This window comes from Canis lupus, chromosome 1 (assembly GCF_011100685.1).
Source record: "Canis lupus familiaris isolate Mischka breed German Shepherd chromosome 1, alternate assembly UU_Cfam_GSD_1.0, whole genome shotgun sequence".
Classification (NCBI taxonomy): Eukaryota; Metazoa; Chordata; class Mammalia; order Carnivora; family Canidae; genus Canis; species Canis lupus.
Window position 1 is genome coordinate 118,152,542 of NC_049222.1, and position 26,241 is coordinate 118,178,782.

The following is a 26,241-nucleotide window of genomic DNA, read 5'->3' on the forward strand; positions in this document are numbered from 1 at the left end:
CCATCTGCCCTTCCTGGGGGTGGGGGGCTCAAGGCCAGGCCCCACCATTGGCTGGTACAGAGGGGAGGGCTTCAACCCCTTAAGGGCAGGGTCAGGAGCCAGTTCTGTTTTTAGTAACAGATGACAGGAGAGACCCCAGCCTCTCCTCCAAACACATGTGCCATGTCCTTGACCCTAGCTTCCCACGCCCTCACACCACATATGCGCACCTGGAGCCTCAAAGAGGATATCCATTCCTTAATTTCTCCGCCCATCCGCCCAACAGCCTGGGGACCAGGTGGGAGACGATGGCAGGGACCCGCACACAGCCACACAAACAGCGGCCGAGGCACTAACCACCCTCGTGGAGCACCGCAGAGACCCCGGACCCCCTCCCCATACCCGAGATGGACAGATACACAAACAGACAAGGCGGGGCCACATGGGGCCAGTTTATTGCAGTTAAATACCTCTCTCTCTCTCTCTATTTTTTCGTCCACTTTTCCATAAAGAAAATTAAAACACACACACACACTCAAAGGGGAGCAGGGATCCAGAAACAAGAGGTGGGGTGGGACATGGCCTCCCTGCTCAGGTCCAGGCCCCAGGGTGGCCCCCCTAAAGGCTCCCCTCCTTCCCGAAAGCACCCTGTCTCAGTACCTCTAGAGACCAAGGAGGCAGCGGGATAGGGCAGGGCCTGTGTCCTCCTCCCTCTTGCCTCCAGGCGAGACCACTAGAAGTGCTGGGGCTTTAGTGGGGGCCGAGAGAAGGGAGACAGACAGGGGAGGGAGGAGATCGCTTCTCAAGTTGAGGAGAGCGGTGGGAGCTTATCCACAGAAATGCATTATTTCTCCCCGTTTTGTTAAAAATCTACTATAAAAAAACGCAGCTGGGGGAGGGGCGTCTGTCCCTCTCTGTGCTAAGGGCTGGGGAAGGGGCAGCAGGGGCCGGAGAAGCCCCCTCGCGCCGCGGGCTGGGCGTCACTGCCTCGCACTCTCGCCCACCATCTCCAGGTTGTGCTGCTGCAGCTGGGCGCGGAGCACGGCGTTCTCGTTCTTCAGCTCCTCGATCTGGCACACAGGACACGACAGGGCACAGGACAGTGGACGAGGAGCGGGCTGGCTCCCCGCACCCAGCCGGCTGCTCCGCCCGCGCCCTGCCCGGCTCCTCACCTGTTGCCGCAGGAGCTCGTTGTCCATCTGCAGCCGCTCGGCCTCCTTGAAGGTCTCCTGCATGCGCTGGTTGGTCTGGCGCAGCTCCCGGATGTAGTCGCAGGCCTTTGACAGGATCCCTCCTTTACTCTGGGGGGTGGAGGGGCAAGAGCACTGCTGGTGGGCACCGCTGGAGGGCTCAGCCCCCAGGGGACAGCGCCTGCGCCCAGGAACCCCCCCTTTCCCAAAGGGCCGGGGGCACTCACCGCTCCCGTCTTGCTGTTGTCTGCGTTACAATCTGGAATGATTTTTGAAAGTTGGACGATCCAGTTGTTGATCTTGTCCCTCCGCCTCCGCTCCACTGCAAGGGTAACAAGGGCAGGGGCTCAGGCCATGCTCCCTGCGCCCGGGCGGGGACAGTGAGGCAGGAGGAAGGGCTCCCTCCCCCCTACCCCCTGCCCCAGGCAGGTCTGGGTGAGGGCAGACCCTGGCACCCCCTCACACTGCCTCTCAAGAGGAACCCGGTGCGGCCTCAGGGGCCACACACACACCTTCAGGCACAATCGATGCTGGAGGCAGCGGGTGCATTTTGTTTACCCACCAGGCATATTTTTAAAAATCTGAGCCAAGATTTAAGTTTGAAAACTTCACATAATCATTGGTGCCTTCTGCAAAGCAGAGCTGTGGCTCATGTTCCTGGGAGGCAAGAATGGGTCAGAGCCCCTTCCCACGGGACCCCAGTGCCCCTGTCTGGTCCTCCACAGCTGCTGCCTGATTTTCCACGGTCCTCGGGCCTCTCGAGCTTTGGGCTCCACAATTTTGGTTCTTCACCTTTAAAATCGTGTCTGACCATGTCTCACCCCCTGGTTAAAATCTTCCTCTGGAGCCCAAGCAGCAAGACCCCAGCTGCCCAGGCCGGCACTGTGGCTCCCAGGGGCCTGGCCCCATCAGGCATGCACCACCCAAGGGCAACGCAAACCCTACCCTGAAGGCCAGGGCGAGCGAACTCATGGAAGACTCTGCTTAGAAAAGTCCAGATATGTGATTTTGTCCCATTACACTCAGCAATCTCACCCAAAGTGTCAGCTGGCTTGAGTGGCAGCAACCCCGTTCAGACAGGACATGTGCCTTCTCTCTAGGGCTTCTCATCCAGCTCACGTAATGGCCTTATGACAGCAGCTTCGGGGCTGCCTGCATTGGAGCCCAAGACCATGGCTCAGCGCTTACGGGAGCAAAGCTGTGCCAGAACCTTCCTTACCTCCCAAGCACAGTACTAGGCACTGGTGTGGACACACAAGAAAGCCCAGTCACTTGCCCCAACTGTCACATGCCCTCACCCCTCCTGCCAGGACAGCTCATGGACAACTGTAGGTAGTGTTTGTGGTGAGACTAAGCCTATAGGTGGGATATGGAAAGCAGGGCAAAGGAGTATTTTCTCCAGGCTGGGTGGTGCCGATGGGGGTCCCAGAAGGGGGTCTGGGTGAGAGTGAGAAAGGAGGGTGGGCCAGAATCACACCCCTTACTCCTCATGGCCTCTGAGGCTGGCACCTGCCCCTTGACCCTGCTGCTCTCACAAACAACATGCCTGGCCCCTAAGAGGCAAATCCCATTGCGGGCTCTTGGCACTTGGCTTCATCTGCTCAATGCCACCCAGTCCTTCCCCACCTCCAAGTGCCCCATTACTGCTGGGGGGAGCTGAACCTCCCCACCGAGGATGGCCGTGTCCTACGACCTGCCAATTCTGTGGCTAAAAATCACCGAAGAGCCAAGAATCTGGCCCAGGCCAGCGGCACCGCCCACCGGGTCCCCAGCAGTGTGCTCTATTCCCCAGGCGTCAGCAGAGGGCTTCTCGGCTGCCTGCACATCCCTGCACATCGTCTGGCATTCTCAAGCCAGGGCACCACTGTGCTGTGCGGGGTCTCCTGCCATCCCTCCCTTCGGGCCACCAGAGGGCGGGGCCAGGGGCCGGGCATGACTTTTGTAGTTGTTGTTTGCTTTCCTGCCCAGTGTGCTCAGGGGAGCTCAGTAGGTCGAGCAGGCATGCTCGAAAGGAGAGAAAGGACTCTCCTTTCTCGGTTCCTGCTGGGGTTGTGATCTGTCGTGGGATTGAACTCCGGGTCGGGCTCTGTGCTCAGTCGGCTTGAGATTCTCTCCCTCTGCCCCTCCCCCTGTTCTCTTGTGCACATGTGCACTCTCTAATATTAAAATAAAATAAATAAAATAAAATAAAATAAAATAACAAATAAAAAATAAAATAAAATAAAATAAACAAATAAAATAAAATAAAATAAAATAAGCCCCTGCTGCCTGCCTTAACCATGCATACAGTCTATGGTGGACTCAGGTCTCTGCCTGGCTGGTGCTCACAGCATCCTTGAGGCGTGCGGGAACGGTGGATACTGACGCCGCAGATGTATTAGGATGGAAGATTGTACCAAGTGCCTGGGGAATGCCAGGGAAGGGCAAGGACTTCTGCAGGGGCTGGGGTGTGGTGAGCCTTCAGAGGAAGATGGGAGACGGAACATGTGGGCTGGTTTCTGAGGGGCGTCAGGCAGACAGGTGTAGGAAATGCAGAAATGGGGCCATGGAAATACTCTGGAGGGGGCGGAGGCAGGTGGTGGCAAAGGCCAGGTTGGGAAGGCCTTGAATGCCCTGCTAATGGGTCTGGGCCCTTTCATCAAGCAGATGGGGAGGTGGTCCGGCCCGTGGCTCAGAAAGACCATCCTGGCACGTTGGAAATGGAATGGAGGACGACCAGTTGAGACCCAGGCCACGTCTACTCCACAGAAGTGCTTCAGTTAGGCCATACAACATTGAAAACAATTCAGAAGCAAAATCTGGCCAAGACAGATGGGAGAAGTAGACAAACTCCCAAGCATACTTGGAGATGTTAACGTTCCTCTCAGTAACTGATAAACAAGTATACAAAAAAATCAGGATAGAAAACCGGAACAGTGTCAAGCACCTTGACCCAGCTGATGCTGAGGGAACCCTCCACGCCACAGCAGAGATTCGCAGCCTCTTCAAGTGCATGTGGGAACTTTCACAACACGGACCAGATTCAGGGCCATAAAATACATCTCAACAAATTTCAAAGAACCGAAATTATACAGTAAGAGTACGCTTCTGATAGTTCTGAACAGAACTAAATTAAAAATCAGTAACAATAAAATATCCAAAAAACCCACAAATGTTTGGAAATTAAGCAAGATACATCTAAATAACCCATGAGTCAAACAAAAAATCAGGAGGAAAATTGGAAAGTATTTTAAAGTAAATGACAATGAAAACCAATATATCCCAAATAGGATGCAGCTGAAGCAGCACTGGAGTGAAATTTGCAACTAGAGAGGCTTGTGTTAGGAAAAAGAGAAAGGTTTAAATCATCTTGAAAGGCTAGGAGGAAAAAAAAAAAGCGAATTAAACCCAAAGTAGATGGAATGAATTAGCAACATTAAGAGTAGAAACTAATGAAATAGAAAAAGCAAATCCATCCTGCATTTAAAAATCAGATTTCACCTAAAGATGTGGATTTTTGGCTCCTGAGAGGCTCCCGGCCACAGTGGGCCCAAACTCTGACCCGGCTGCAATGGGCTGGCACAACAAGGGCTCCAGTTCCCCGTGGGGCCTGAGGATGGGCTCCTACAGTCCCAAGAAGCGGTGGGAAAGAGGGAAAAGGAGAAAGAGAAGCTGATTTGAGGCCCACTGCAGCACAAAATCTTGGGGTTCGAGGATGTGAGGGAAGGAGAAGGGACAGAGCAGGGTGGCCCTGGCTTTCGGTTCTAGCTTGGGTAATTCTAACAGGGGTGTCTTTTACCACTCTGGAAAAAGAAATGTTGCATGGGAGCCTTTGGGAGGCTTGGGGGGCAGCGGGGGGGGGGGGGGGGGGGGGCTGTGCTTGTTTTGGACAATTGAGTATGAAATGTCTAAGGACGTCTAAAAATGAAGATTTTTAATGGGCAGTTCAAGCTATGGGTCTGGAGTTCAAGAGAGAAGAATGGAATAGAACAGTTTTGCACACAGCCAGGGTCTGGGGTGCGGGGGAGCCCTGGGAGGACTCCAAGGAGCGGTTCTCACCTTGTCCGAATCACATACTCCTTTCTGGAGCAATGATGGGTACCTACAGTTGGGGATAGGCTTTGGGGGTGTTGCCCATCCCTGGGCCTAAGGATTCAACTCTCCTGAGGCCAATGGAAGGCAGGACAGACCTTAAGGGATGCCAACAATCAAAGCAGTTTCCCAGCCTCTCCAATGGGAAGAATCACCAGGGCACCTTGTTGAAATACAGGCTCCTGGGCCCCCCTCTGATCTACTCGTTCAGAACCTAGAGAGGACAGCCCTGGAGCTCGTGATTCTTGACAAGCTTCCCGGAGCTACTGGGGAACTCTGCTTTGAGGAGCAGGCCGGGCAGGAAGAGCAGAGCGAGTAAAGCATAAAGGAACATTCCCGAAAGGGGAACAAGCAGGGTCAGATGGTTGGAGCAAAGACAGGAAAGGGAGTCAGTGGATTTGGCAATGAGGTCGTCACGGGTGACCTCAGACAGACCTCTTTTGGTAGAGAAATGAGCCAGACTGCCAAGGTACAGGGAGATGGGCAGAGGGTGGGTGGGAGGGCACAGGTTAGGAGAGAGGGTGGGTGCAGCTGGAATGTAAGGACAGGTGCGGAGAAAGATCGCTGTCTTCTGGAGGATGAGAAACATTCAAGACCTGGCAGAGACTTAGCTAGTGAAAGGCGGAGGGTGGACGGTGGCTGGATGGGACCCCCCAAGTGTCTGCGGTGGCCTTAGCACCACTGGGGGCCTCGTGCGTCTGGACGGGCTGAACTCGCCACGAGCCCCAGTTAGTAGTCATGCTAACACCACCTTACGCAGCACTGGGCAGGCGCAGGGACTGAGAAGCAGCCGGGACACCCCCAGACACACCAACCACGCTCAGGCTCTCCCCCTTCCCTCCAAACCAACCTGACGCCATCATGAAACCCCGCTTCTCTGGCCTTGGAATCTTCTCCCCGACGCGCTCCCCTACATCCTGCCGTGCCCTGTCTCAGGCCAGCATCCGCAGTCACCTCCCACGCTCCCGGCCTCTGGTGTCCCATCACCCTTACCATCCAGCCTCTGTACACAACCCCTCTGCTGGCTTCCCCTCCAGTTAGACCAAAACCCCGGAGTAGGAATGCTGGTCTTACAAGGCCCCACGTGACCCGGCCAGCCCTCCCGAAACTCCACCAACTTCCTCTTTCCTTCTGTGAATCCTGCTCTTTTTCAAACACATCGAGTCTGTTCCGGCTCTGGCCTGGCTGCACTTGCCCATCCCTCTGCCTGCGACTCTTCTCCAGGGACCTGGTTGGCCCGTTCAGGCCTCTGCTCCCATGTCACCTCTCAGAGAGGCCTACGGAGCCCACGCCGCCATCACTCTCCACCTTCCCTCGCAGCTTTATCTTCCTTCTTGGGGCCCATGTTACCTCACACCCCTGGAGCTTAGTGTAATCTGTCTCTCCCACCACTGCGAGCACTGCGAGAGCCAAGACGTCATCTGTTCTATCATCTGCGGTACCCAAGGGCCTAAAACCCAGGCAGACGTGGGGTACAGATACATGAACGCCAAGCTCAGTGAGCTGCTCAGATCATAGCCACAAAGACCCACAGCCAACCGAACGCGTTCAGGCTCTTGGGGCGTCACCCTGACATTCAATGCCTTCCTGAGTCCTCCCTGGTCCCCTGTCCCCAAGCACTCCGCATGGAACCTCTGCTATGACCAAACCAGCACTCCCCGAAGCAACCTTTCCCACTCTGCACTTCCTCCAGCCTGTGCTCCCCTCTGCCTGAAAGGCACTCCCGAATGAAGGTCAGCTCTCCTGGGAAGACACCAGCCTCAACTCCTTTCAGCCTCCTTCACACTGCAGACCAGGGTCAAGACCTGGCCTGGGTGCACGCTGCCCAGCCTAGAACCACCTTGAGGAAACATCTGCTGAGACACGACTGTCTGGGTGTAAATGTTCCCCTGGACTCGCACGCTACCTCTTCCACTGCAGTGGCTACCGACTGGGGGCAGGGGAGGGTTGGAGGACTGAGAGACAGCACCGAGGGCCAAAAGGACCTGAGGGTAGGATATGGTGCTTCCCGGAAGAGCATGATGCTCTGGCCTCAGCCAGCCAGAGGCATAGTTTCCGGGAGCTTCAATCTCAGATGTGTTCCCTGGCACACCAGAGCTGCTTCTGGAAGTCAGGTGGCAGGGGAATGGAGGAATGAGGGACTCAAGCTAAACAGCTGCCAGTGGGAAAGTTCTAGGGAAACCAAATCAGACTGATTTGTCAAGATAAGCAGAAACTCTGTATGTGAACGTGAAATTTGCCATTTCAGATGTTGACCGTGAATTCAAGATCACTAGCCAGCGTGACAAAACGCCTTCCGGATCGCACCTCCTGCCTACGTTCCTGACAACCCACTTCTACCTATTTCTCCTTCTCCAGCATCCAACAAACACCTCTTATGCACTTGTGGTGTGCCAGTGATCCGGGACACCAAGCACTGCACCCGGATGTGCCCGTGGAGCCCAGGAACTCCATCCTGACCTTACCTTCATTGTGCTGGGCCCTCCTTCTTTCATCCCGTGGTGTTCTGGTTCCGTCAATTTTCCTAGAAGAGGAAAGAAATGGGCATACGTTATCTCAGGTCCCATTTGTCTAAACATCTATTAAGACGTCAGACTTAAAGTTACCTCTGTGAGATAAACTCTTACGCAAAAAAGAGAAGAACGCTAATTACTTACTTAATTCAAGAAGCAGAGAAGGCCAAAAAATACGCTGTTTGCTCTGTGCTCAACTGTCTGGCTCCCATCCCAGAACACCTTCCCTTCCTTTGGCCCCCTCACACCAGACCCTCCCAGGGTCCCCCATTTCTGGGCCCAGGTGTCCCGCACGTACGGGGAGTAGGGGTGCGTCCGGGGTGCAATTGTCCTCTGTGTTCCTGTCTGAAGCACGTCCTGTGGCGTCATCATGACATAGAACTGGCCTGCAGCAAAAGCAGGAGTTAGTGTGAAAACTAGGGGGGGCAGCCAGAACCAGTTGGGGGGCTTCCCTCCCTGCTAGGCCTGCTGCCTCCCCTGCCTTCCGCCCTGGCCCCTTCCTCCCTTTACCTCCGGCCTGCAAGCTCTGGTCTGTGGTCTGTACGGACACAGCTGTGGTATCTCCCACACTGGATGCTGGGAAATAGGCAAACCGTGCCTCCCCACTGACAGCCTCAGCTGCCGGGCTGCCGCCATTGCTGAAGGGATTTTGGATTACGGCCTGGGGAGTAGGAGGACACAGAGGCCACCCTTAGCCGTCTTTGTTGGCCGACTGGTCCCCTTGTTGCCGCGGCTCATGGTTCACCGCATCCTCTGGAGGACGGGAAACAACGGCTACGTGTGCCACTCCGTCCTGTCTCCTAGCCCGGGGGCTCAGCGGATGCCCTGCAATCGCTTGATACCTCGATCCGCTTTTATCTCTAAGAGACTTTCCTGTTCCCTTCACTCCCATTTTACAGAAGGAGAAGAGAAAAAAGGTCTTCCAATGCTCCCGACCCAAGTTTCACCTTGCAGAGCTGGGATTTGACCCACACCGCCTGGCGGCCCAGAGGCAGCAGCGGTGTCTCACTTGCCCCACCCCCTGGGGATTCCCAAGAACAGCATCGTGTCCCCTGGCCACCCCCCCCCCCCCCGGGGGCGGTGGGCACCTACCAGCGGGAAGGGCGCTGCGGGCCCTGGGGGCACAGAGGCGGCAGTGGGGCCGGGGCGCTGGGCGGCCCCATCCACACCCACCTGGGTCACAGCCTGCTGCCCCCCCGCGAAGGCGGCCGTGGACACGACGCTGACGGCGCCGGCCGTGTCGCCTTGGCCATCCAGCTGACCGTCAGTCACCTGGACGACGCGGTACGTCACCTGCAGGGGGCGGCAGAGCAGCGGCTCGGCTCCGGCTCCGGCTCCGGCTCCGGCTCCGGGTCCGGGCCCGGGCCGCGGCCGGGTCGCGCCCCTCCCCGCCGCCCGCCGCCGCCGCCGCCGCCCCCACCCGGGCCTCCCCGGCCGCGGCTCGGGGCGCGCAGCCTCACCTGTCCTCCATTATTCTCTGTGCGGAACTGGTACTGGATGTTGTGGTCGCCAAACGCCGCCTGCTGGACGCTGGCGATGGCCACCGCCGTCTGCTCCTCCGCCCCAGGCCCGTCCCCGCCTGCGGCCGGGGGGGGGGGGGGGGTCAGTGGTCACGCGGCCCGGGCGCCCCCGGACCCCCCGACCCGGCCGCGGCCCCGGTGGGCCCCGCGAGCGCTCACCTTCCTGCAGCTCGACGCCCTCCTCCGCCTCGGGTCCCTTGTCGTGGCTGCGGGCAGGACGGGGGAAGCCGGGGGTCAGGCCCGCCCCCGCCCGTGGCCCCGTGCACGGCCCCGTCCCGCCCGGCCCGGTGCGGCGTCGCGGCCCGCGGGGACCGGGCCCGAGGGTGCCGGCGCGGGCCCCCCTCCCTCGCAGCCTCCATTTTGAGCCGGGCCCGGCGGCCGCTCGGGATCATGGCGGCCCGGCCGGCGGGCGAGGGGCCGGGGCCGGGCCGGGGCCGGGGCGCGCGGGGGCACGGGCCGGCCGGCGCTCTTACCTGGCGGCGGCAGCAGCGGTGGCCGAGGCAGCGGGATCCAGACCCGGGTCCAGCATGTCCATGGGGGGGGTGGGGGCGGGGGGGGCGCGGGGCCCGGGGGGGGGAGGGGAGGGGAGGGGAGGGAGGGGAGGGGGCGGGCGGCCGGGGGGGCCCCGAGCCCGGCGCTCACGCCGCGCGGCAGGAGGGGACGGAGGAGACACGGGAGCCGCTCGCGCTGATCACGGGGACAAACAGTGGGGTCATGTGAGGAGGAGATGCCGCCGCCGCCGCCGCCGCCGCTGCTCCTGCAGCCGCCGCCGCCGCCTCCGCCCGCCCGCCCGCCGGCTCCCGGCGGCTCCCGGCTCCGGGACGCAGCGCGGCCGCCCCCCGCCCGCTGCACGCGGCCCTCGGGCCTCCTTCCCTGAGCAGCGGCCGCCGCTGCCGCGACTTTTTTTTGAACCCGGCCCGCCCCGGATGGCTGCCGCCTGTCCCCCGGCTCGCCGGCTCGCGCGTCCGCCGCCCGGCCTGGCCCAGTCCGGCGGCGGATCGCTGCTGCAGCCGCCGCGGCTTTCTATTTTTTCCTCCTTTTTTTTCCTCCTTTACTTGAGCTGCGCGCGCGCGGCGGCGGCGGCGGCGGCGGCGGCGGCGGCGGCGGCGGCGCGAGCCCGGGGCCGACGCGCGCGGGGGGAGGGCAGCCCCCGGGGAGCGCGCGCGCTGTGTCTCGGATGGCGGGCGGGCGCGCGCGGGCCCGGGTCTCGGCGGGGCGCGGGGTCGCCGCCGGCGCCTCCGCGGCCGCCCTGCACGCGCCGCCGGGCCGCCCGAGGGGAACGCGGGCCCGGATGGAACGCCGGGGGACCCGGAGGAGGGGCTGCGGCCGCCGGGGCCGAGGCGGGCTGCGGGGTCTGGACACAGTAAAGTAGGTCGGACTCGGGGGGAGGTGAACGGGGTTGAAGGGGAGAGGAGCGCGCACGCGCGCTCCCGGCGGCCGGTCGGAGGTGCGCGAAGGCGGAGGCCGGGGCGCATGCGCACGTCCGGGCGGGGCCGGGGCCGGGGCGCGCACGCAGGGCGGGGCGGAGTCGGCGCGGGGCACGTACTCCCGGCCCGGGGAGGAAGGCAGAGCCCGGGCGGCCCGCGGCCGCGGCGGGAGTCGGTCCGGGGGTTAGGCTGCACACGCGTCCGCGGGCTCCTGCACACTCGCGGGCGCGCACACGCACACGCACACGCACCCGCACACGCAGCAGCCGCCCGGGCTCCCCACCTCGCGCGGCAGAAGAAACACGTCCCGCTAGACACAGGCCTTGTGATCATAAGTTTTATTAGACTTAGGAGGGCAAGATCATCAATAGTTCCTCAAATTAAAAAAAAAAAAAAAAAAAAAAAGTACAAAAGGTACATACAAAACGTGAGATCAGACGATTAAACTCTCCCGACTCAGGGCCAAGTTCTGCGAGGGAGGAAGAAGAGGGGTGTGAGCTGGGGCCGACTGGTCGGGGTCCAGGAAGGGTCTTCTAGGGCTGGGAAGGAGGGGGCACTCACCTTCTTAAGCCTCCGCTCCCGCGAGGCCTGGGAGTCCGTCTCCGAGTAAGGGGGGGGCGCTGGGGGGTAGTAGGCCTCCTCCTCCTCTTCCTCCCTGTAAGCTCTCCTCCTCTCTGCTGGCCCCTTTTTCCTCAAAGCCTCTTCCAGTAGCCGCCCATCATACTGGGGGTCCCCAGACCTGGAGCCATCCTCCCGAGAGTCCCGGGAGCGGTGGTTGCGGGACCTAGGGTCAGCATGAGGGCGGTCTCTAGGCCTGAAGTCATCGTAGTGGGGATCCCGGGGGTGTGGAAACTCCCTTGGGCCATCTTGATCGTAGAGGTCATCTCGGCTTCGGCTTCTGGGACGACCGTAGGCTTGACCTCTCCTCCTCCGACTTGGGGGAGACCTCCTCCCTGATTCAGCAGAGCTCGGCCGGGTGAGGTCATCCAGCGCATCCACAGATCGGGCCCGGGGCCTCGCGGCCCCCCAGCCACTCCCTGGCCGCTCTGTGGGGGGCTCTTGCTCCCACCGTCTGGGACTCCGGGGGGAGTGGCGATCCCATTCCTCATCCCGGATTGGGGTAAGGGCAGGACCTCGGGACGGCCGGGATCTCCAGTCGTCCTCATGGAGGGAGGTGACTTCACTCATAGCTGTAGGGAAGGGGGGTGTCACTGACTGTGAGGTCAGGAACGCCAAGGCCCAGCACTGTCACCCACTTGGTCATATGCTTTCAAGGGGGCCCTAGACTTCTCATTTTTAAAGTGCTGACGTGCAGGGTGCTGTACACCTCTCACTGTGGCTGTGGTAGGGAAGGAGGTTCTATGTCCAGGATTTGCAGCAAGTGTACCTGGGGCAGGTGTCAGGGAGACGTGCTCCTCCCTCCCCACTCAGGAACCCCTCCAACTGCAAGGCTCACACTCACCCCGCTCTACACGGCCATTGGGGGCGCCAGGTCGGGAGGGATCAAAGTTGGCCAGCTCTTTCTCCATGTAGTATAGGACCCGCATGGAGTCATCCTGCTGGCTGGCCTGAATCCTGTAGCCACTGCGGACTTCTAAGGACAGGAGTTGGAGGTGATCAGTGTAGGAGAACAGCTGCTGACCCAGCCCCCTCCCGTAAAGACTCGTCCAACCTTGTTAACAACTGGTTCTCACCAGAGGTCACGCTGCTGTCTGTGTCACGAAGCAGGGGTACCTGGGAGCTGTGGCCGCCAACTGAGGGAGATTGACCGAACCGTGAGTGGCTGTGCCCCGAAACAAAGCTCTCCGTACCCAGCCCCCAGTCCCCTTCCTTCAGCCCCAGACCCCTTAGTACCCAAATGCCCAGCCTACCCCTGCCCCAGCCACTCCTGGTTCCACCAGGCCTCACCTGAGCTATTCCTGTCGAAGTCTCCAGGGTACCCGTTGTAGAGAGGCCCCATGGGAATCATGGCTGGCGGGGGTGGGGTCTTGGCAGGGGAGAGGTGAGCGTAGGTGCTGGGGGCGTATATGCTTGGGACGCCTGAAGTGGCAGCTTTGCCAGCTGCATACACTGGAGAGGACACACGTGAGAGGACACACGTTATGAGAAGGCAGGGAGCCAAGCTGCCCTCTGCTGTGTTAGAGGGTCTGGAGGGACCCGTGCCCGGACCTTCTTTCCAACCCCCAGGTGTGGGGCTTCCCCAGACGCTTAGACTGGTTTCCACAGAGTTCGCGAGATTCAGGACATCAGCTTCATTGAACCCACACCTCCTGTGCTTCCTCACACAGGTTTTGGGGCAGGGGGTGCACGCTGGCAGCCACAGCTCCAATCTGGCTAGCTAATATGTTTGACTGTATGATGGTTTGCCAACATCGGATGAGGTTTTACATTCAACCCCAGCTCTGTAGCCACCTTATCAGGAGATGGGGCCACCCCAGGCCTGGGTTCTTACAGAGCAGTTGGGGGGGCAAAGATGCCCCTTTAGATAAAGCCCATGTGTTAGACCCACTAGCCGGATTCAAGTGTTCCCTTTGGCAGGTAAGCCACCATTCCAGAAAATGCATCATCTGTGGGGAATCCCAAGCCCACTCCCTTATGGCTGCTGGGTTCTCCAGGCCCAGACGCAATGGGAATCATTCTGAGGCAGAAGCGTGGGAGCCTCAGAGTTCACTTGCCTCGGCCAAGAAGCAAAGTACCTCTAGTGTTTCCAGCCCGAGGGCCACACCCGCTCCCACCCTGGCGTGGCTCTAGGCCGGATAGCTCAAGGGCAAATCCTCCTTGCTGCCTTCCTCCCCAGGCAAGAGGCAGGGTTCAGGCGGCTGCTCTGGTGTCAGAGTCCCTGGGAAGCTGACAGGGCACTGGGGGACTCAGGAAGCCCCCTCCTCAGATTCAGTTTGGAAGCAGAAGGCTCAGCGCTCAGCAGCCCCAGGAGAAGCCCCTCAGTAGCTCAGGGGACCTGGCACTTCATAACCAGCCGCGGGAGTTGCTGTTCCTGGCAGGCTCGGCAGGGTTGTGGCCCTGGCAAAAGGAACTGGGTCTCCGCAGTGAGTTAATGGCTTCCCTGTTGGAAGTTTCAGGGTCTCAGGATGAAGGAACGTGGCCTTGGGACAGACATTTGCCATCCTGGCCCTGGCCTTCATGAGTGGGGTAACTGCAAACTTGGTTGCGGCCCCCAGAGCTGGGGGTGTCCCTCCTCACCTGTGATGGGGACTAACAGCCACCGCCTGAGCAGGAAGCCCTCAGCTAAAAATGACAAGAGAAACAGGACGGCCAGCAGAGCCTCCAGAGAGCAGCAACTTTGAGGAACCAGGTTACCCAGTGCTGAGTTCACAGTCATAAAATTAGCCAGTGTGGACCGAGCGGCAGCCCCGTGCAGGGCGCCCACACAGTCTTCCCTGGATGCTCACAACGCCTCATGGGAACCTTGCAAAGGAGACTGTCTCAGGGAGCGAGTGAGTGGCATCTGAGGTCACCCAGTGGCTGTGGCAGGCCTGAGATTTGCTTCCTGGCCCTTGGTCACCACCCGTGCTGACAGCAACACGTCTGGCAGCTAGCGGGTGAGCAACATTTCATGTAGGCTGAGCCCCGTGCCAGGTGCCAGACAGTGGGGAGGCCACTCATCAGGCTTCCAAGCAGGTAACCCAGCCAGCCAGGCCTCACACCTCCACCTGCCTGAGCAACTACGACCTCACTGAGAGTTGCCATCCCCCAGAGGAGAAATGGGGCGGTGTGGCAAGAGGGAGACTCACTTGCTTCCTCTCTTCCCTACTTCCCTATTGGGTTTGCTCCCTCCCCCTTCATCTCTGGTCCCACGTCTGTCCCCAGTGCCCAAGAGACCTACTGTGACGTGCTAGAGATGTCCTTAAGCATAGAATCTGTGTAACACCCAGAGTGCCTGTGTGCATGGGGTTTTTGTAATTGTGTACATTATATCAGTGTTGTAAATCCTGTTTGGTTTCTTACCTTTTTCATTTAAAATTTTATTTTTAAAGGGAGCTTTACTGGGGGACCTGGGTGGCTCAGTCGGTTAAGCATCTGCCTTTGGCTCAAGTCATGATCCCGGGGTCCTGGGATGGTGCCCCCCATGCTGTTGGGTGTGGGGGGGGCGGCGGGGGAGGGTTCCTGCTCAGCAGGGAGCCTGCTTCCCCTTTCCCTCTGCCCATCCCGCCCCCTACTGGTGCTTCCTCTCTCTCTCTCTCTCTCTCTCTCAAATTAATAAAATCGTTGAACAAGGAAAAAAAGAAAAGCTGTATTTTCCAGTGAATGATGTTTTGGACTATCTGAATTTTTTTCCCATGTGGATAAATTATGCTTTCAAAACAAACAACTGAAAATAAGTGAAAATTTAAAATAAATGAAAAGTTGAAGTATGTAAATGATCATCTAAAACAGCAGATGCTCCTTGGCCCACCTTCTCCCAAATTGCTCACCCCACACCCTCCGGACCAATGGCACTGCAGATGGCTCCCTCCACCCCCTGAACCCAGGGGGGAGGCCTGTGGGGGTGGGCATATGAGGGGCACTTACGGGCCTCGGGGCAGCAGCACTTCTCCGGGCAGCAGGGGCACCTGACATAGCAGCAGCAGGTGTGAGGGCAGCATTGACACCAGCAGATGCCCAGGAGGAGGAAGACGAGGAAGACAGCCAGGCAGACCACGACCACAAATAGCCAGTCTGCACAGAGAGAACAGGCCATGAGCAGGAGGCTGGGAGGGAAGAGGGGAAGAGGGACACAGGCACACAGGCACAGTGGGGCAATGCAGAGTCGGGGCCGAGAAGGGGGTGATGCCTACTGGGGAAGCTGCGATGCCTGCTGGATTCTCCAGCCCGATGCGGGGGGCACAGCAGCCGAGGGACGCCCACCCCCTCCGACCCAGGCCAGTCCTGAATTTAGGGAACCTACACTGGGCTCATCTGGCAAAGCCGAAAACGAGAGGTGACCTGGCTGGAGCGAGAACAGGATGTAGCTTCAGAGGAGGGTCAGAGAGCCAGCTGCCCAGATCCCACTCTCTAGAAGAGCACTGCAGGCACCAGTCAACAGGAGCCCCCTGCCTACACCCCAGGCCCCTCTGCAGCCAGCCCAGCCCCCCGCCGCCAAATCCCAGGGCCAGGTCACTAGGTGCCACAGAGCTGGAGTCAGGTAAGGTTAGTGGGGGTCCACAGGGAGCAATGTTTAGGTGGTGGAGAATACTTAGGAGCAGTAAACTGGGGGTTTGGGGGGGGACTCCACCCCGTACCTTCCATGGGCCCCGCCTGAAAACCAGGTAAGAGCTCGGCCACCCCCGAGGTCCTGCCTGGAGGGACAAAAGAGAGACAGATTATGCTGGCAAGGGCCAGCCCAGCCCGCCCCTACCCCGAAGCCAAGTTCAGGCTCATCTGGGTGAAGGTGTGTCCTGAAGCAGAGGGGCTGGTGGCCAAGGAGGGTCCTAGCACATGGTTCCTGCCCACCCACCCCCATGGATGCTATTTTCCAGAAGGCTTCCACATAATTTACCCACTCTCTCATCCCATGGGAAATTCTGTTGCCCCAGAGGGTTCCAGAACATACCCCACGGGTTTTGAAGGTTCAACCTCAGAGTGGGCACCCATCTTTTCCACATACATGGGTCCTATCACCCCAAAGGGCTCCATCTCCTGTGACAGGGACAGTCCTGTTCCATCAGGTGGGGTAGGCACGATGCCCTAGAGCCCATGAAAATGTTTTAATTTTATTTTAAAATCGGAAGGAAAAAAGAGTAATACTGAATATGTAGTAATTGTCTTTACAGCAACACAATCATAAACCATATGCCCATGAGGGCGGAAGTGCCACCGGCCCATAAAAATCATAGTAGGAACCTGCGTCCCAGCCCATTTCACGCATTCTGTCCCCTGTACAGACCCCATCTGCGGCCCAGCCGGTGCCTCCTCGAGGGCCACTGGCTGCTCTGTGCCCCACGAGGGTCCTACCGCCGGGGCACCCACACACCCCGTTCTGCATCAACAGGGCTCGCGCACTCGCTGCCACCTGCCCTCACGAGAAGGTTCTAGCATGCAGACCCAAAGTGGGGTCCCGTCCGTCAGGCCAAGACTGCTTGCAGAGAACACCAAGCCGTTCCTGCCTTTCTCACGCGCCTTCTCCCTCAGGTGTTCCAGAGACTTCGTGGTGTGATGACCTCATCGCTCGGACGATAATGGCCTGTGCACTCACGGGCCTCGCGCTTTAACAGTTTCCTGCTTTCAGTTTGTAACTAGCGTCAGGCAACCGTAGACGTCACCCACAAAAACTCAGACGGAAACTCTTTTGAGATCCTTAAGGGTTCTTTAAAGTGTTAAGCAGGTCCTGACGCTACGTTTTGAGAAATGCTAGACTGTGTGTTCTAGCAACGGACACACAGAGTTCTCCGGGTCACTGCTGCGTGCGCGGTCACCCAACGTGAGGTCTGTGATCCGAGCGCCCTGGAGCATGCCCCCGTCATGTGTGCTCATTCACACATGCGTTTCCTTGCATCATGCGTGCGATGATGGCAACGTACAGCCCCGCAGCACCGCACACACAGCACACGCCTCCCAAGGCCATAGGTGTTGGCTGCAACAGAGCATCCGGCTAATGGTGGCATCCCCTCGAGGCAGGGGGGCATCAGGGCCAGCGGGGGGCTGCTGGTGGGTACCCCACCCTGCCCTTAAGCATGTGGAGGCGGCCTCATCCTGAGCTTTGGGTGGCCCTGGGGATGTGGCAGGTGGGTCCAACCCCCACCCCCCCAGTTAGACACACCATCTGCCCTCCTCACTCACTGCCAATTAACTCTAAAAATGGGGGGATTTTTAAAAAAAGAGACCGGGAAGAGGTAGGGTCCCCAATTCTCTCCACTCTCAATTTGGCTCTGGCTTATCTGAAATGTGGGGGGGAGGGGGTCCTTGCCTGGGGTGCAGGGCACAGAGAAGCCCCCGTGACTGGCGGTGCCATGAGCGGAGAGCAAAGCAGGCGACAGAGTCCAGAGAGCGAGCGGAAGGGCAGAGGGCAGACACACAGAAGTGGCTGAAGAAGGGGGCCCTGGTCCCGGTTCCCAACCCCTTCCCAGGCCCTCAGGGCCCAACCCACTCACCCAGGACGATGAGCTCTGCATAGGCCTCGTTGTTCCCCTGGAGGTCCTGGGCCGAGACCACGGAGCAGTAATACACGCCACTGTCCCCCCAACCGGTCTGGTCAAAGGTCAGGTCAGCATCTGCAACAGGAGAGGGGTGAGGACACCTCGGGAGAGGATCAGAGCCTCCCCACGAGCACAGCAGGAAGGAACGGGGCACGAGAGCGGGGCTGCCGACGGCCCGGGGAACGTTACAGAATTTGTACCAAGGGTGTGCTACGTTTTAGGCTCTGCTGTAAACACTTAGTGAGCACAGGGTATTTCAACAAGTCTGTGAGGTGGGTCCTGTTACCTTTCCTGTTCTATAGATGAGAAACGAGGTCTGGCAAGGTTACCTAATCTGCCCCGTCCGAGTCATCAGTGGTGGAGCTGGATGGTCCGAGTCCAGAGCCTGGGCTGCAGTTATGGCCATCCTCTTACCTCTTCTCACGGCTAGGGTAACTCCCCGGACTCGAACCACCCCAGAACCTGGTGCCGACCCAGGGGCAAGGGGCCAGGGGCCTGGGGGGCGGGGCGAGGCAGAGATAAGTAGGCCAGATTCCAAAGATCAGGTGCCGCCCAGGCGTGAGACAGAGTGGCTGTGACAGAGAGATGAGGGCCGCCCCCAGTTCTGGAGTCGTGGGCCCCACATTCCAGGTCAGGCCTGGCGCTTGGGACGCTCAGGCTGGCAAGGAGCCTGTCAATTATGGCAGTAATGAAAGTCTTTCAGCACATCCGGTTTGCTCTCTACTCCTCAGGCCCTAATTAGTTAAAGCCCTTCAGTCATTCACTCACGTGGGTCAGGTGGGTGGAGGACCGCAGATGTGAATGGGCAGAGAGGAGCACCCCCAGAGCTCCCCAGCCGCTCTTGCTCCCTGGCTCCTGCCGACCTGCCCACCTCCTCGCCCCACGCACCCCCTGCCCTTCTCCAGGCCTGACTCGGGGGATAGTAACCGTGTGCACCCCAGTCCGTTGCTGAGGGAATAAAAGAACTGGAGCCTTCTTCCTTCTTCAAAAGACCTCACGTCTATAGAAAAACCCTCCCGAGGTGCCTGGGTGGCTTCATCAGTCAAGCGTCTGACTCCTGATTTCAGCTCCAGTTGTGATCTCAGGGTCATGAGATGGAGGGAGCCCTGTCTCCCTGCCTCGGGCTCCATGCTCATCGGGGAGTCTGCTTGGGATTCTCTCTCCCTCTGCCCCTCTCCCACACCCACCCTCTCTGAAAAAGAAAAAAAAAAAAAAAGAGAGAGAGAGAGAGAGAGAGAGAAAGAAAAACCCTCCTATTGATGTCTTGGGCCTGTACTTCCAGGGCTCGTGCTACTCCCTCTGGCCGGCACTGGCTTCCCAGATGCTCACAGGGCTCGTTCCATCCTGCAAGCGTATCCCCGGCCTGGCCTGACTGCTCAACTGTTATCAGCCACCTTAGGGGCTGACCCTCCATGACCCCACACCCAGGAGAATGCAGGCTCCATGCAAGCATAATCCGGCGTGTCCTGGCCACTGCTGGGCCCCCAATGCTTGACACGGGGCCTTGGCCAGGACCTGGAAATGAACCCCTTCCCTCTTCATGCCCCCCTTCCTTAGCTCTTATTGTCCATTCCAGCATTCCGGACACATGGCTAAACTCAAACAGGCACTTGATACACTCATTCAATATTCAATACATAATTACCAAATGCACCCTATGTTCCCGGCAGTATCTGAGGCCCCGCTATCCTAGAGAACAGCAGTTCTCAAAATCGGATCTGTGGACCTTGAGGTCCCCCCAGAATCTTTTCAGGGCATCCTTGAGGTCAAGGTTATTATCATAATAATACTAACTAAGATGTTATGTGCCTTTTTCACCTAATCGCTCAGGAGTATGCGGTGAAGTTTTTCAGAGGCTCCAGGGTTGTGCTGTCACAATAAACTGAATGTAGAAGCAGCTTTGAGAAACCCGCCTCTTCTACTATTCAGGCAGACTTGAAGGAGGCGTGCAAAAATATAAAGCTAAAGCAACACCATACTCTTCATTACCGTTTTTTGCTTTGTTTTGGAAAATACAGTTATTTCTCTTCATAAAAAGCATGTTATGTATATTAACCTATAATGAGTTTGGTTATTGTCATGTTAAATATTTTTCAAACTTCCCTCAGTGTGCTAGATATAAAAACAAAGTTCTTTGAAGAATTTAAGAGTGAAAAAGAAAAAGCATAGAGGTCCGACAACCAACACATTTGAGAACCACTGCCACAGACAGGAGATATGAATCCCTGTGCTTACGAGCTTAGATCCTAACTGGGAAAGAAAGACAAACAAACAAATGTAAATAGGTCACATCAGATGGTGATAAGCTGTATGGAGAAAACTGATCAGGAAAAGCAGACAGAAAGTGCCAGAGTGGAGGTGGGAGTTGTGCAAATTTAAAAGGTGACAGGGAAGCCCTTCAGGTAAGGTGACCTACCGAGTAGTCGCGAAGGGGTGGAGGACATGCCACGGTCACATGTCTAGCCACCAATTATTGAGCTCTGTCTGCACTGGGTCCCTTTCCACGTATTTGCTCACTGAAACCTCACAAAACGCTCTACTACGTGCTCCTAAATCTTCCTGATTCACCATAACACCCTGTCGGCCCATCAGTTTTCAATTTTTCCACCTATGTCCTTAAATCAGACTGTAACCACATCTCTCCAAAATCAGAGCTCAGGGGCAGGTTCCCTACCCAATGCTGAGGAGGTGGATGGGAATCCCGTGCTACTGCCAAAGTTCATAGGCCGGGAGTTGAAATCTGGGCTCCATTGGGCCGGATCCCAGCCTCAGTGTGTTTTGTTTGGCCCGCATAATGTTTTCAAAGCCCACAAAAAATATGGCCTTCCAGCTTCTTTTGATCAATTCTAAGGCCTGGGCCCACCCCCTTCCTGCAAGGCGCACCCTGTTCCCGGTCTATGTCTGGTCCTGACATCACTTGGGCTGGGCATTGGCTTCATTGTTTTAGGTGCCAGGAGATGCTGGGTCTTCAGTTGAGAACAGAAGTGGGGCCTTCTCCAAATTCCTGGGTTCCTTATCTGTAGAGAGCAGAGGCAGCCCTCATCTCAGGGGTCCCATGGGCTCTTTTTAGCACTAATGGGTGGGAAGGGAGCCCCAAGCAGCCTGATGAGGTAGAAACAAGGCTCCTATCCTGGGGCTCCAGGTCACCCAAAGTGGGGAGGAATGCAGGGGTAGTAGGAGCCACCCTGGGCTGATGGACACTGAGGGTGCGCAGCGTTAGTTTATCTGGGACAACTTTCGGTTAAAACCCGGACAGCTGGTGCCCCCAGGAGCACCAAAAGGAGGTCCACTTTTCTCCATCCTCAAAGCTGGAGTGGAGGAAGCTCCTACGGCTCCCGGGTTTCCTGAGAGGACGCGCACACAATGGGTATTTACAAATTATGGCCTGTATCAAACACCCGAGCACGTCAAGGCAGCTTGAAACACCCAAACCCATGAGGCCTATGGAACACAGACAGTCTACCCCAGGAGAGCCTGAAGGTCACTCTCAGCAGAGGAGGCACAATTCCAGCTGGCCTTCAAGGACACTCTCGGTTTTGGGGTTATCCTGACTGGGCTGCTGGGCCATCGTGCCCGGTCCAGGCCAGAGAGGGTGCTGGGTAATGGGGAGGGGCCCATACAGGTTGAACCCCCAAGAAGCTCTCCCACCGCTGGAACAGCAGGATGCCTCAGGTTGAGCTGCTCAGGAAAATTCAAAGCAAGCAGATCCAGTCCCCCCTCCCCCAAACACGACTGAAGAGCTGGGTCCCTGGACACCTGCCTCTCATCCACAGACTAGCAAAGACCCCTCCCTTCAACCCCTCTGTCCCCAAGCCCAGGATGAAGACTCTAATCCTTGTGTAAGACGGTAAGAGGGTAAATCCATTAAGTGAGTTGAGTGTTTTCATCCCTTGCCCACTGCAGCCCGTCACCTTCCTCGAGGTGCTTTAGGGACTGGTCCTTCTAAAACCACATTCGCAAAAGATCTTAACGGTGGGCACCCGAGCCATTCCATTTAGCACATGGTCCTATTTGGTTTCCTTTCCTCTTGCTCTTTATCTGCCTGTTTACTGCCTGTGTCACCCCACTAGAATGTCATCTCCTTGAGGGCAGGGACCACGGCTGTCCCGATCACCACTTACATCCCCAGCACAACAGCAGCACCAACACTTAGGAGACGCTCGATAACTACCAAAAGAATGAGTGAACGACTCCCCACCTCCCTCTTACTTAGTCCCAACAGGCACTTCCTATTAGCTGGCAGCATTACGGTTAAGTGCAAGACTTCTGAGGGGTGCCTGGGTTCCAATTCCAGCTCCAGCTCCTTCCTAGCTCTGTGCCTAGACAGCCACTTGACCTCTCGGTGCCCCGGATGCTGTGAGTATAAAATGTGGTTGTGAGGACTGTATGGGACAAAGTGTGCAAGGTGCCTGGCAAGTTATAGGCTTTATCTGTTAAAAGCTCTCATCCTGTCAGTTCACTCAGGTTACCTCCTTGGTGAGCCCTTTGCTGACCACTCTGGGGCAAGTACAGGGGTCACAAGCTTGGAGAGGAGACCCAAAGTGGCTCACTTAGCCCCTTAGAATCCCAGCCCTGTTACCAGCTTTGTAACCCTGCGCAAGTCGCTTTACCTCTCCAGACCTGCATAAAATGACAACAGATCACACAATCACTGTGTGGTCTAAATGAGTTCATCCACATAAACCTGGATTAGAGCCTGGCACTTGGGAGGCCTCTAGAAGTTGTTATTTATATACAAGTTACTTACTGTTGCTGGAACTAGTATTATTATAGAACCCCCTGCTTCTCTTCTTTACCCTTGCATGTCCCAAGCACTTGATAGGATATGTTGTATTATCTCATTTGTCTCCCTCACCGGAATGCAAGCTCCCGGAGGGAAGGGTTTTGATGAATGTGTTTACTGCTGTATTCCCAGCTTCAAACGGTGCCTGTATATGTTAGGTGCTCGATGAATCTTTGTTGTTAAACAGTCTAGATGGCTGGACAAATGGGTGGATGGAAGGAGGGATTCCTCCCTTCATCAATCGTTTCAGACACTGGTGCTCAAGAGCTTTGAAGTGGGAAGCCAGGTTGGACACAAGGGAGTCACCACCACCATCACCACCACCACCACCCAAGCAAGCCCAGCCCCATCCCCTGCCCCGCCCGACATACTTCCTGTGATGGTGATCCTCCGGCCCTGGTAGTAGTCTCCCAGGGTCACAGCATTGCCCTGCTTGGTGGCCACGACCCGGACCGTGCGCATGCTGTCCTGGCACTCCACATACGGGTTGTAGCCGGGGTTACCGGCTGCCAGCTGGGCATTCAGTTGGTTGTCAGCACTGGCTGGGGAGAAGGCATCGGCGATACGGTCGCGGCAGAAAGACTTGTACTTCCAGATCACGATGGGTGCCGTAGGGGTTGTGGTCAATTGGTAAGTGCAGGGCAGGGTCACCGGCTGGAATAGGATCACCACGTGGTAGGGATCTGATACAGTCACCTGGATGGCACTGGCAGGGGCTGAGGGCGAGAGGAATGTTAGCAGGGCCTCTGTGAGCTCAGGGAGGTACTTCATTCAGCAGGAATGTGCAACACCACTTGTCACCAGTTTGACATTTAAAAGTATAATGGTTTTACAGAGCGCCTAGCACACATTGTTTCTTAATCCCTGGGACCGGTAGGTTCCGATAATCATGCCCATTTTATAGACCCATGGGGCTAACGTGGCAAATACAAAGTTGCACAGCCAGATTTCTTGGAACATCCTGTTCATCCCTCTTTCCAGAGCGTGGCCTCTGAACCACCCCAGCTCCCTCTTCCCTTAGCCATTCCCTCATGGAAAAGGCCACCACTGTGGCCTGTACAGGAAAGCGCACATGACCACCACAAAGCCGCACTCAAGGCCCTCCTGCAGAAAACCACCGCTAAAGGTTCCAAGTTATGCAGGGGTTTGGGGAGGAAGGGGGAGATTGTGGAGTTTTTCTATTCAACTATTTTGCCATGGAGTAGGTAAAGCCCCCATGGTGTCTCCATCAGCCTCCCACCTCGCCTTACCCAAAGCCAATTCAAATAAACACAACAAAAGTGCTTGGGGAAAGATAAGTCCCCTCCACACCCGCACCCGCACCCAAACAAACGCCCCATCCAGCTGAAAGCTTGCCAGCAGAAGGGGATTTCACACCGAATCCACACGTCCATCCCACCAGACCCTTAAGAGGACACTTCGGGACACTGGTTAGGACTGGAGTCCCCAGTCCTACACCCGCTCCAGGCCTGGGCACTGTTTCTTGAACTCTCTCTCCAGGAAGCGTCGGATCCAGCCCTCCTGCGTCCGCTCCCCGTTACCCCAAGGCTTAGAAACCTTAAGGTGCGCCCAAGTCCCCATCCTGGCCCTTCCCAGTGCTCGCGGGTGGGGTGGGGGGTCCTCCGTCCCTACACCACAAAGAGTCCCATTCTCCTCGCCGCTCCAGGGCTCGCGGTCCGGGGAGTTTCACTTCCTGCTGTCTCCGAACAAGGGCGGGGGAGCGCTCCCCGACCCCAAGGAGCAACTCCTCTCACTCCGGCACCCAAAGATTTCCCGAGACCCTCGGGATCAGCAGATCCCGGCCTCGGCTCGCCCCCTCCCCCAGCCCTCCTGCCCGCTCGGCGGTGGGGACTCCATCCATCGCCCTCCGCTGTGCCCTCCCGCCGCCCCGCTCTCCCTACCTGCGCACAAGGTGCTGAGAAAGAGGCACCCGAAGACGACCGCGCCCCAGCCCCGAGAGGCCGGCCGGGGGCCCACCCCCCCGGGGAGCCCGCGGGCCACTGGCGCCATCGCGGCCGTCTGGGCGCGCCCGGCCCGCGCGTCCCCTACTTGGTACCGAGAGGGTCGGGGGCGCGGCGCGCACCAAGGCGGGGAGGGGTGCAGTCTCCTCCCCTTCCCGCCTCCGCTCCGTGGCCCCCTAGAAGCCCACTCTGCCCCTGTCCCAGGACGTTAAAGGGCGGAAATAACGTGGACGAGGAGCACGGCTCCAGCTTTCGGGGAGAAACTTGCCCGACCCCCGGTGGCTCCCCGAGCCTCTCCACCCCCGCGCACTCGGGGGAATGGATCGGCCCAGGTACACGGGGCGAGCGCGCAGGGCTGGGCCCGGGGGTGGGCGGCGGGGAGGGGCTCCTCCGCCTCCCTCCCCGGAAGTGGGCTGACCCAGGTGCGCCCCGGCCCCCGAGGGTCGGAACCAAGTGACCAGCCCGCCGGGAGGGCGCCTGCACACTGGGGCTGCTGGCCCGCCCTGTCCTGCCCGGGCGGAGCCGAGCGGAGCGGAGCTCGCGAGGCCCGAGGCTCCACCCGGGTGATTCACCTGTTGACGGGGGCGGGTCTCTGGCTGCACCTGTTCCCGCTCTGCCCACACCCCCCTCCCGGCTGACGATGGTCCCGCCTAGGTACACCCCGCGGGGAGGGGCGCGGCTCGGCGAGCGCGGGGCAGGACCGGCTCCCTTGCAGCGGCCGCGGAGGCGCGGGGCGCCCCTTGTGCCTTCCACTTAGAAACTTCTGGATTGGAAGCTCTGCCCTCTTAGGGACGCTCGAGGGGAACCGGGCCCGGGAAAAGTTGGAATTCTCTTTCGGAAGTTTTGCGCGCCCCCCCCCCCCCCCCCCCCCGGTTGCAGAGTCGCGGTGCAGCCCGGGGCATCCCCGGCCCCGGACACTCCGGCTCTTAAAGGGGCCGAGCGGAGGCGCGGAACCAGGGATAGGTTTCCGCTTAAGGATTGCCGGGGACTGGGCCACCTGCGCCCCAGGGTGGGGCGCGTCGAGGCACCCCAAGAGCGGGGCGTTCAGCGCGCCTCTTCTGCCCCCCGAAGGCGGCTGGGGGAAGCGCCTCCTGGGAAACCCTAGGCGCTTTCTGGGAGAGACCCGGAGGGAGACGGCAAGCCGGGGCGGGGGGACGGAAAAGGTGCAGCTGATGTTACCGAAAGGTCATTTCTTATAAAACTCTCAACCCTTTCACGTCCCTCCCTCACATTTTAACTGTTTTGTGCATGCATCGTAAAGTATACACCGTGGGCAGCCCCGGGGGCCCAGCGATTTAGCGCCGCCTGCAGCCTGGAGACCCGGGATCGAGTCCCGCGTCGGGCTCCCTGCGTGGCGCCTGCTTCTCCCTCTGCCTGTGTCTCTGCCTCTCTCTCTGTATCTGTCATGAATAAATAAATAAAATCTTTTAAAAAAATAAAAATAATGAAATATACACCATAATACTTATATTAGCCATTTTTAAATGAACAGTTCATTACATTCACAGCGTTACCTCCTCGTCCCCAGTATAAACTCTGCATCAATTTAACAAAAACTCCTCAATTTTACCTGCCCCGAGCCCCTGGTAACCTCTTTTCTACTTTCTTTATCAAATTGTCAATTCTGAGTACCTCATACGAGTGGAATCATACATTTGTTATGTCTG

General features: G+C 58.1%; 2 protein-coding genes across 3 annotated transcripts; both read right to left on the minus strand.

Annotated features, from left to right (window-relative positions):
- Window positions 1–405: 405 nt before the first annotated feature.
- On the minus strand, window positions 406–9,808 carry USF2 (upstream transcription factor 2, c-fos interacting). The gene is made up of 10 exons (XM_038529346.1): window positions 9,747–9,808; window positions 9,433–9,479; window positions 9,214–9,332; window positions 8,846–9,046; window positions 8,264–8,414; window positions 8,052–8,139; window positions 7,706–7,764; window positions 1,397–1,491; window positions 1,152–1,280; window positions 406–1,049 (listed from the first exon to the last, which is right to left on the minus strand). Exons 1-10 carry the CDS (start codon window positions 9,806–9,808, stop codon window positions 960–962), a joined length of 1,041 nt encoding a protein of 346 aa, XP_038385274.1. The 3' UTR covers window positions 406–959.
- Window positions 9,809–11,021: 1,213 nt separating this feature from the next.
- Window positions 11,022–24,671, minus strand: LSR (lipolysis stimulated lipoprotein receptor). Of its 2 annotated transcripts, XM_038529347.1 has the most exons (10): window positions 24,515–24,671; window positions 22,985–23,329; window positions 17,786–17,905; window positions 15,938–15,994; window positions 15,228–15,374; window positions 12,609–12,770; window positions 12,395–12,454; window positions 12,163–12,294; window positions 11,262–11,890; window positions 11,022–11,169 (listed from the first exon to the last, which is right to left on the minus strand). In XM_038529347.1, the coding sequence occupies exons 1-10, from the start codon at window positions 24,621–24,623 to the stop codon at window positions 11,134–11,136; spliced, it is 1,797 nt and encodes a 598-aa protein (XP_038385275.1). In that variant the 5' UTR covers window positions 24,624–24,671; the 3' UTR covers window positions 11,022–11,133. The 2 variants fall into 2 exon arrangements, with proteins under 2 accessions (XP_038385275.1, XP_038385276.1); XM_038529348.1 differs by lacking the exon at window positions 15,938–15,994.
- Between the last annotated feature and the right edge of the window lie 1,570 nt (window positions 24,672–26,241).